The sequence below is a fragment of the Alligator sinensis genome, unplaced genomic scaffold, assembly GCF_000455745.1.
Source record: "Alligator sinensis unplaced genomic scaffold, ASM45574v1 scaffold873_2, whole genome shotgun sequence".
Taxonomy (NCBI): Eukaryota; Metazoa; Chordata; order Crocodylia; family Alligatoridae; genus Alligator; species Alligator sinensis.
The window spans coordinates 172,594-183,505 of NW_005843033.1; the positions used below are offsets into that span (position 1 = coordinate 172,594).

General features: G+C 38.1%; 1 protein-coding gene across 1 annotated transcript in view; it reads left to right on the plus strand.

The window, feature by feature from the left end:
- GBE1 (1,4-alpha-glucan branching enzyme 1) overlaps nucleotides 1–10,912 on the plus strand; it is a 166,793-nt gene that overhangs the window by 142,656 nt on the left and 13,225 nt on the right. Inside the window, exons 13-14 of the mRNA XM_014526359.2 lie at nucleotides 3,094–3,211; nucleotides 5,201–5,263. Of these exons, the coding sequence (XP_014381845.1) occupies nucleotides 3,094–3,211; nucleotides 5,201–5,263 (181 nt within the window). The remainder of the gene's footprint in view (nucleotides 1–3,093; nucleotides 3,212–5,200; nucleotides 5,264–10,912) is intronic.

The window sequence follows — 10,912 nt, forward strand, 5'->3', positions numbered from 1 at the left end:
TGGCTGCAGCAATCAGCCGGTGCTTGCAGGTAGGGTGGGGCCACTGGCGCTCTCGCTTGCCCCCCCTGCCCATTGCCTAAGCTGCAAGTGTGGCCAGTCAGGGGGTGCACTGGCACTCTCAGGGGGTGCACATGCAACCCCTATGTATCACCACTTTTGCAAAGAATGAATCAATTCAGGCTAACACTTTTTGAATGTCTGTCCCTAGCCTTGATGGTTAACCCTTGAGAAACCACAAGGTGGCCTTTGCTTCTCCTACCATTCCAAAGCATCCTAGTTTCCCCCAAAAAACACTATTAATAAAGGCTTCTTGGCCTTCTATACATCCTTTTCTCAAGTATTATGTCACTATTCCATCCCCACTGTATTTGTATGGATAAAGTTTCTGAAATATTTTGAAGTAACATTTAACTTATGTCTGATCTGCATTTGTGTAATGTCAGTCTCTAAACAATTCCTTTTGTTACTAGAGACTTCAATCAGGAAGATTGTAACTTTCAGGAAAGTTCTTAAGCTTCATCAGCTGATTATAAAGAGTGGCATAGAAAGATATAAATGATAGCAATTCTCCTAAAATCAAAACCATTAGACTTTTAGCAGGTCCTTTATCAAAAAGCTGAGCAAGCACAGATGCTGCAGAGCAGTTTAAGAGTTGTTGAATAAAAGAACACAGCTTCACTCTGCTCTGATCCTATTAGTACAGGCCTTTATCAAACAAGATTTTCTTTGCTTCAGAATTTAAGGGAGTAGATTATAGAAGACTGTTTCAGATTTTGTTTCCTCTTCATTTCGTGACAAAAGAAAATTAAAGGTAAGGTTGAAAGTTTGTGAAAGACTTCAGGTATGTTTCCATTACTTAAGTTGGGTAGGGGGTGGGGTGTAGAATGTTAAAGTATCCAAAAACCAAACTGTACAAAGAGGGAAATTCAAGAGTAGTGATACTTAAATGGAATCCAAGTATGTGAAGGTATAAAAATATACAGTGTAGTCATCTAAACAACTTTAACTTTGCTCATTGGTGATGCTATGTAATAATAACATAAAGCAACCAGCTCTACTAGTTTCCTAAAGGTTGTGTCCCGGCATCCTAGGACTCCCTGAAATGGGGTTTCATTACAGATTTTGAATATCCTACTGTGTCAACTGAGATGATGCAGCAAATGTTGCCTGCTGCTATAGAAACATAATTATCCTGTCTTCAGGTCAGGAAGTAGCCTCTGTCCAACCCCTGGCCAGTTAATTAGCTCTTCCCCCTAGCAGATGTAAAGAATGCTATATTGCTTAGTTGTGGTGCGGTGGCACATGGAAGGTTGCCTGTGCCTAATTGGCAGGTTAGCCCATCCATAGTGTCTTACTATAATGGCTAATATAACCAGAACTAAAAATGGTGTCAGTTACTCTGAATCTGAAGGTGCACAGCATGCTCCCTTTGATCACTTCAGCCATACCATTACATCATTTAAATGTGTGCTGTCCTGCATTAGGATAACTGAATTAATTTCTATTGATTTTCTTTTTTCCTTGCTACTTTCAATAAGAATTGCAGGTACAGTTCTCAATTGTTTTCTTTCAACTGGATGACCTTTTTTTTAATGCAAAAATAAAAATAAAATTAGCAGAAAGTAGGGCAGGGTTGCACCTTAGAGAGTAATTGGTTCATAGGGAGATGAACTTCTTATAGGCAATAGCCTACTTCATCAGATGCTATAAATGTCACCTGTTCACCTGTGAACGCTCATGCCTTCCTGAGCAATTTAGTCTCTACAGGTATGGGCATATGTACATCTGGAGCTGGTTCAGAAGGGCACCAGCTGTTATGTTCTAATTGTTATGTATGGACAAGCAGGAAACAATACAAATGTAACATAACCATTCTGCTTTTAACAGTACCTCATCCAGTTTTAAAGATGGACCACTTTTGCTACATTTGTATTATTCCCAGCTTGTCAACACGAAAAAAATTAAAATATAATAGCTGCAGCTCCTTTGACCATTCCCCTTTTGAAACAGCTCCAAATGGACATGTGTCCATATCCTAAGGTACACCCTGCCCTATACCTACCTGACTTCAAACTAAGAAAGCTAGCCACCTCTCTGTACAAAGAAGGGAAAGCAAATGCATTTGCCTGACAGATGCTGTAAAATGCCTTCATAAAATATTCCATCCTTCAGTTTCTCTCTCAAATATTACAGCTTACTAATAACTTATTTTCTTATTTGAGTAAATATGATCATATTCACTGATATTGTTGTTTGGTTGGGTTTGGTTGTATGGTGGGAGGAGAAATTATTGTTTATATTGTTAACTGAAAAGTTAGAAATAGCAACACTTTATTGCTTTTGTCTCCGCTAAATGCCCAAGTAGGTTCCCCTATTAGGCCTCAGGAAAAAGTTTTAATAATCACTTTTTTACCAAATCTATTCATCATTTTTCATTATTATCAGATTATCCCATCTGATCAGACTCACTGTTATTTTATACCTGCAATAGCTTGGTAACAAACTTTCCTTTCTGAGTACTGATTATTCTGATTTTTTTTTTTCTTAAAACCAGTTCATGCTTTCTTAGTTGGCAGCACTCTCACTTGAGTGCTTAGTTACCAGCACTCTCACTTGAACCATGCACATGCAAGTTGGCAGCATGTCCAGTGTTCAGGCAGCTGAACAATTTGAATAAATTACTTTCAGATAATTGATATTTTTTCTATTGAATGTGTTTTAATCCAATTCAGATTATTTGCTGGGGGGGGGGGGGGTTATTTTCCATTGAGTTATTGATGTAAGTTAAACATATAACTCATAAAAAGTCGAGATGATACCAGGTCATTTTCAACTTTCCTTTGAATCTGCAAAAAAACGTTCTGCAAATATATATGGCAACATACTACTAGAATTTCCAAAGCATTAGAAGAGGCTTGAAACAAACTGAACATTTGGGGTATGACCAAATATCTTTTCCGACTCCATCCAAAGTTCTGTTCTGAGAACAGTTTTTGCACCCATTTAGAAATGGACTAATTTGGTTTGAAATTACTTCTAGTATTTTTGTGAATTTAACAAAAATCTGTAATCATTCCTTACTAAATATTTCAAGTATAAAATTGTCCTGGATTCTGATGCACCAGAATATGGAGGCCATCAAAGACTGGATCATGGCACAGAATACTTTACTGAACAGTATCCACATAATTATCAACCTAATTCACTTTTGGTAAGTAACATTTTTCTTTCTAGTGTAGTAAAAGCTCTGTTATCTGGCATCCATGGGGAATGGAGGGTGCCGGTTAATCAAATATGCCAGTTATCTGAGAGTTATACTTAGTCATAGTTGCAGGATGGGTGATATATTCAGCAGTAAAGTCATGATACAGCACAAGCACAATGCTATCACAATGGCGGGTTTTTACAATTGAGACTGCCGCTAGCAGCACCGCTCAGCAGTATCCTGAAGCTTCCATAAACAACAGGTCTATGAAAAGCGCATGGCAAGATGTATTGCTGTCTATGACAGATGCTGGTTAATAGAGCATTCCAGATGGTAAAGTGCCGGATAACACAACTTTTACTGTAGATAACTAACTTTTAAAGTCATAACTTTCAAAGTAATTTTGAAGTATTTGTCATTGACTGAAAAGAACTCTAGATATGTTTGAGTATGTACTTGGAATGTTTTTCAAAAATGCCCTTTGCATGAAGACAACAACTGAAATTAAAGGTTATTGGTGATGATGTTCTGATTGGTTTTATGACTTTAATGCAAGTATTTTTTTTACATTTTTAAGTTGCATGCATCTTCATAGGACAAACTTACCATGCTATAAAGATTATTTGCAGAGAAACACGCATGAAACCATTTTATCAGGCATTTGACTTGTGCCACTGTGAATATTATCATTCATTTGCTTCATTTTCATTTTTTAATAACCTGCATGTTTGTGTTAACACTGTAGAAACTACTGTGTACATATAGTTTCATCCCTCCCCTTATTTTTACAAGCAAATCCATAAACACTGGACAATAGAAAATTATGTATTTACAAGAAGTTTCTCTCTCCTCATCTTGCAAAGAGATTTGGGAAGTATATTGCCATTCCTCTGTTCTTTTATTTACATCTATGTGTACATATATGTGTATTATAGATAGATTAATCTACTAATGATATTATAATATACATGATATATCATTTATAATTTATTAATATAGATTCACTCAAGTATCATGTGCGGAGTGATTTGGTCTAAGCCAGGTTTGTAGTGGAAAACTGTTTACATCACCAAAAATACCAACAGAGCTGGCATCTTGCATGTAGACTTGACAGAAGCTAAGATTTGAAAATTATACAGACATGTTTTACTTTCTGCTTCCAGGGTGAGCCGAGTGGGTCAGTACTGAACTGTGTGGGTTTGTCTGGGTGAGAAAGTTTGTACTGTATCTATATACAATAGGTTATATTTTACTATTATTATATAGTAGGCTACAGTGCATCCCTGAGAGTGACAATAATGTTTCTGCTTGTGCCATATACCTTCCACAGTTAAATGGGAGGACTTCAGTCCCCAGAGTCATCACTTGGGACCTTACTTAAACAAAAAAAATTGATTTTATACATTGATGAGCGCGAGAAGGTTTTGTATATTTTTTCAGGCTATCAACATTTTTAAAGTACATTTCATTACAGAAAAAGATGACTTTCTAGGCACCTTGCATCAGCTTTTTTAAGGCGTTACTGAACATTTTTTCTTTTTTTGTAAATATCTAAGCATCACAGGGTTTTTATGGTGCAGGTAAGTATTTACACTCATTTTACACATAGGGAAAAGTGCAGATCGAGATGGCCTCCCTCAAGGTCCTATAGTGCTCCAGAAATCCTAGCTTCATCCCAGTCCAATCTACTATCTTGGTGAAAATTAACATTCCGCTGCTTTACTACTAAAATAACAATTGTGAGCCTTATTAACCTCAACTTGGAATTTAACTACTACATTCAGATGACAAATACAGCAAATTAAAAAAAAATAGCTTAATGTAACTTGCAAAGGTGAAATCTGGTATGAGCATGTGGAAGATAAAGCATGTGACATGCCAATAAGCAAAACGGCTAATACGTCCTTACAGCACAAGCTCTGGCATGGCAATGGCACTTCTGTGTCAGTAGAAAACCAGAGTGTGTGGGTCACATTGCTTTCTTGTATCTCCCAGAGAGCCAATTCACAGACCAGCTTCGATGGCAAGCCCAGAAGATGCTATCTAAACCACCTACAGGTAAAGTGGCACCAGTAACCATGGTGGGGAAAATGATGATAAAAACAATGAGACAAAATGTTAGCACTTAAATAAGGCAGAATCTGTTTGGTTGTTTAAACCTTCCATAACTATTTTATGGTTAAGCCTTTACAAATATCAGTTAAGATCCCAATTTTTAGTTAATCGTTTCTCTTTGTTTGAGGACTGTTAGATATTACTTGAGATTTTTCAAATCTAACTAGATAATTTGACCTTACAGCTTCCATTAAAACTAATCAAAGTTGTGTAGCTAAATCTCTTTTAGCCAGCATTTAAAGTTTAAATATTTTTTAAATAGTATTAAATTAGCTTGTTCTTTTGAACTAAAATTTCCGTATTTTAAAAATATGAATTATTCTCAGTTATAAGAAACTTTTATTATGATATGCAGTCATTAAGTAAGGTTGCTCCCAGAAGCTTTAAAAAAAAATTAAAATAAAGCCCATCTGCAGAAGGTGCTCAGAACCCTATACAAAAGAATAGAATCATATGCAAAATCATATGTAGTAATAACCATGCAAGATTACACAAATATAGGTATCTAATTTAAAATGGGAGATAATGTGGCATATGTCACTCTAAAGAATGTCATTTTTTATAGCGTATAAAACTGAGGAAGAATTAAGTAGAGCATACCTAGAGGGAAGAAAAACATGAAAAGTGACATCTGCAACATAAGTACATAGGTACATTGAGATGTTAGATTTCTATTGGCCTAACTAGGGTTAGGTTAATCTAAGTGCCAATTTGTACTGATGTTCGGGGATGTTAAATTAGGCCAGCCATTTTTTGCCCAATCTAAATTATTCACCTGAGGAGGTGTACTAAGTTAGATGAGGAATGGGTTAGCCTAATCTACCAAACATCTGCACATGTTCAAAGCTCATTCCCAGGGCTGGAAAAGCCCAGTTTCTTGCCCCAGCCTGGGGCTGCCTTCTAACTACTCCTCCAACCCTAACCGAACCATTTTAGCCCCGCAACTCCCCACCACTAGATGGACAACTTCCACCCTCCTCTCCACCCCTGCCAAACCAGCTTCCCTGTGGATAAGTTGGTCCCTGCTCTGATCCTGCCTGCCCGTTTCTTCACCAGATTACTGAGATTGGGTTTCTGGCATAACTCCTAGCACTATTAAATCTGTACACAAGCTGCTCCCGATTTACTATCACATGGGTTAAAGAAAGCTGCCTGATCATAAATCAGGTGTGATAAAAGTTTGCATGTACGCTTAGAGTTGGAGAATAACTTTGGTCATCGGCAGAATACAAGCAAGCTGATGATATGTGAGCATAGGTAACTGTGATAACTGTAAGGGCTAGGTTTCAAAACCACTGAGAACTCATTTATAAAACCTTATCTAACTTGATTATAGCTTGCTAATTTTGCCATTTTGCTACTCATCCCTATTTCTGGCTGATTGGTAAACAGATTAAACATAATTCTAAAATGTAACCTTATGTAACTTCCCATTGTTTTAAGTGTTTGCCATGATGCAAACTGGCCTACTAGTATTTTTATTTTCTATTACCTGGTTGCTAATCTTTGACAGTACCTTATCCCATGACTTTTTCCCTAATAGACTAATTTCAAAGGTGTTATAAATGTTTGTGCATTTCACCCATTTGTTTTAAAATGGTCTGGCGAAGGGGAATGGAGATGTAATTAAAGTTCCTGCTAGTTGTAATTGATAGCATATTAATTGTATTTCCAGTTATGTTAAATATACCTGATATTCCTTTACTTGCAAAGGAGACATGGAACTTATCAGCTGGTAATGCATGTATGGGTGACTTTGGCATTTCAAAAGAAGCAAAAATAGAACATTGATGTAAAAGGTATTTAAAACAATGCCTATCATTAGTTTGGTTACTAACATTAATTGCAGTCAGAAAATGGGACTTTTAATGGAAGTTGATTTATAAAATGGAATAAGAGAACAGTAAATCTTTTGACTGTTTAGGGCTTTCCTTAGCAATCTTTCCTGCATACAAGAGAATATTGTACCTTACATTACAAAACAAGTTCTATATTTCATCATGTACTTCTGTTAACAGCTCTTCCCTACTTCAGAGCATCAACAGTGGCCACTAAGCTATTGTACATGGCAGTTGCCTAATATAACTATAGAAGCTTATGTAGATTTCTAAGTGTAGATATTTTGCTAGCATTTTTTGTCCAGAGTAACGTAATGTGCTGCAGTCTATGTTCAGTAAGTTGTCTACAGGAATACTGACCTTCTGATAAGTCATTGGCAAAATGGTATAGATTTTATTTTTTTTTAATTAATAAAAAAAATAATTGGGTCAGTAAAACTTGAGCACAGGGAGGAGTTCATTTTCTTGAGTTGTGCCAAAAACATCTTGAAAAAAATACTTTTAAAAGAACTAGTCAATTTATTTTATGTACTGACCCAGATACATTAAAGCATCCTATACCTGCTTATTTAAGGTATCTGACTATGTTTTATTTTAATAAAACTGAATGTGAATTGCTGTTAAGAAAATCCTTATTGATGCTTTTCACCTTGTTTCTAGACTTATAATACTCAATATTAGCACGCAGTTTTCTGCACCCTAGAGACAATTGATAGACAAAAGCACTCTTGTAGCCTGAAATGCACTTGGAGACCCTAAGCTTTGAATATAGTGATTTGAATAACTTCCATGAGAAGGATTTGTGTATTGACTTTTAAGGGTCTGATGTAGGCTTTAACTGACTGTTTCTCCCCCCTTCCACCCCCTGCGCATAAAGATTATGGTGAAGAAGCTTTGTAGTTGGAAAATTAACTGATTTAAAGGGGAATGGGATAAATCTTTAATACCAGCAAGCTCTTTTGATATTTTACCTCCTGTTGTGTACCTGATTATTGAGGCTTTCTACATTTTATTCACTCTTGTACATAGATTATTTGACTTCTGAAGGAAAGAAAAACAGTGTAGAATGACTTCGAAAACAGTGTGCTTGCCATGCTTTCCAAAAATTCACAATTTTAAATAAATAACACTGAAGAATAATAAAGCAATTTGGGTTTAAGAGTTATTGGTTGTAGTTGTGTTCATCTAAGGACATAGGCAGACAATTGGGTTGATGCGGTATCTTGTATTAGGCCAAATAAATAATTGGGAAAATTGTTCTTTGTAAGCTTTCAGGCACAAACACCCTTCTTCAGGCATAAGGAGAATTTGATGTTGTTTGTGTAATACTTGGAAGTTACTTTACCTAAATTAACTGAGACAATTCTGAAAAGTGAGTTTCTGCATATTCATATATTATATCATTTATAGCTGTAAATTATACAACAAATGGGAAACAAACTTCATTTTAAGTGCAGCTTTTCTCCCATTTTAGTAAGCAACTGGAAATCATGTTGTATGTGTAAAAGGTTTAGTCAGGTGCCTGATTAAAATGATTGACCATCACACCAAGACCTTCAACATGTATGTCTAGGCAAAAGTATGGAGGAGTGGGGGCTGCCCAGGATCTACCATCCCCATCCTCCTTAGACCACTGAGAGAGAGTCCGAAGGCCAAACTGAGTCCAGAAGTTCAATGCCTTAATGGTTATAGCTTCTGCCAGAGAGCAAAAGATAAGAACTGCTGTTGACTGCCTAATGCCTCAGCAAGGGCACATTTTTGTTAGGGTAATGTCCCCTTAGCCTTTCTCCAACCAAGGAGTACCCACAAGGCAGTGGGGCCTAAGGTTTTGAGGTGCCCTCTACTCTACCTTACTCTAGAGATTGAAACATTGTGATATTTTATAGGAGCTACCCTGCCATGAATAGCCCCACCATGTTGCCACCAGGCATCCAGTTAGATGCAGTTTATAGTTATACCCAGGACCATCTGCCATTTACTATCTTACAAAATGTTACTTAAAATATATTTGAGATTACAAAAAACAAATCATGTGCATAAATGAAACTTATTTAGTTCTTTAATCACTGATGGTTAATTCTGTTTTCAGTACAGTATCAGTGCCAGCTAAGAGCAGTATAGATGTATGGTCCTCTCCTTGGACCATAACCTAGTCATAGTGGAGAGGCTTCCAATGACCCTCAGAGCTATGTCATTTGGAGTCTTATACTGCTGGTAAGGTCTCCCCTGATGAACAGATTTGAGGCAAGATCCCAGACTAAGCATGGTCCAAACTCCTGAAGACCCCAATGGCAGAACAGGCATACTTGAGGACTATATTAGTGCCAGAGCCTGTGATCATACCAATGTTGATATCACTTGAGTCCAGATGACTGCTGAATGGATCACCATTTAGTCAGATCAATCAGGGACATGCAGCTTGCGCCACAATACTGTAAACAATTGAAAGGAATGCAGAAGAGATTTAACATCAAGGCACTCCAAAACCAAGCTAGATACAAGGCTCTTCAGCAATGCCTTATTGAGAGGCTGTCTGACCTACCTGACAACATCAAGGACATCCAGGAACATAGGAAGGAACTTAAGAATGTTATTCACAAGGCATGCACTGAATCAATTGGATATGCCTCTTACCATCACCAAGATTGGTTTGACAAGAATAATGAGGAAACCCTAGCACTTATCCATCAGAAGAGAATCATGTTCTAAAGTTGGCAAAATTAACCCTCCAGTATGACTACCACACAGTCCTTGCAGTGGATCAGAGACAGACCCATGTACCATCTGTAATGGTGTCAAGTGGGGCTGTGTCATCACCCCAACCCTTTTCTCCATCTATCTTGCTGTGATTTTGATTCTCATCCATAACCGCCTTCCTCCTGGAATTGGGGTTGAGTATTGAATGGTTGGTCAACTTTTATTTTGCTGTGGAGGCACCACAGGTTGAAAAGTTACCAAGACTGGCATCACCTACCTTCAATACACTGATGACTGTTATCCTCATGTACACTGAGACCAATCCGCAGTCCACCCTCGACCTTTTTTCAGGTGTTTATCATAGCTTGGGACTTTTTTTTTTTTTTTTTTAATATTGGGAAGACCAAGGTGCTTCATCAGCCTGGCCCAGCACAAGCTACCCTCCCTCCCCGCACAAATTGCCATTGATGGAGAACCCCTGGATAACATCAAGCATTTCCCATACCTTGGCAGCCACCTCTTCCAGTCAGTCAGTCTTGATATAGAAATCGAACATATGATTCACTGTACCAGCATATCTTTTGGAAAGTTTATCTGCCATGTCCTGCAGGGCTCTGGTCCCGCAGGGCTCGGTCCGCGGGCCCGCCCTGTTCAACATCTTCATCAGTGATTTGGATGAGGGGGTGCAAAGCACCCTGTTCAAATTTGCTGATGATACCAAGATGTGGGGGGATGTGGGCACAATAGAAGGGAGCAGCAGGCTACAGTCGGACCTTGACAGGTTACAAGGATGGGCGGAGGAGAACAGGATGGGGTTCAACACAGACAAGTGCAAGGTGATGCACCTGGGGAGGAACAACTGGCACCATACCTACAGGCTGGGGAACTCCCCTCTTGTCAGCACGGAGGTGGAAAAGGATCTTGGAGTCATTATTGACTCCAAGATGAACATGGCTCGGCAGTGTGGGGAGGCGGCTAGGAAGGCCAACTGTACCTTGTCGTGCATCCACAGATGCATTTCAAGCAGGACCAAGGAGGTGATCCTCCCCCTCTATGC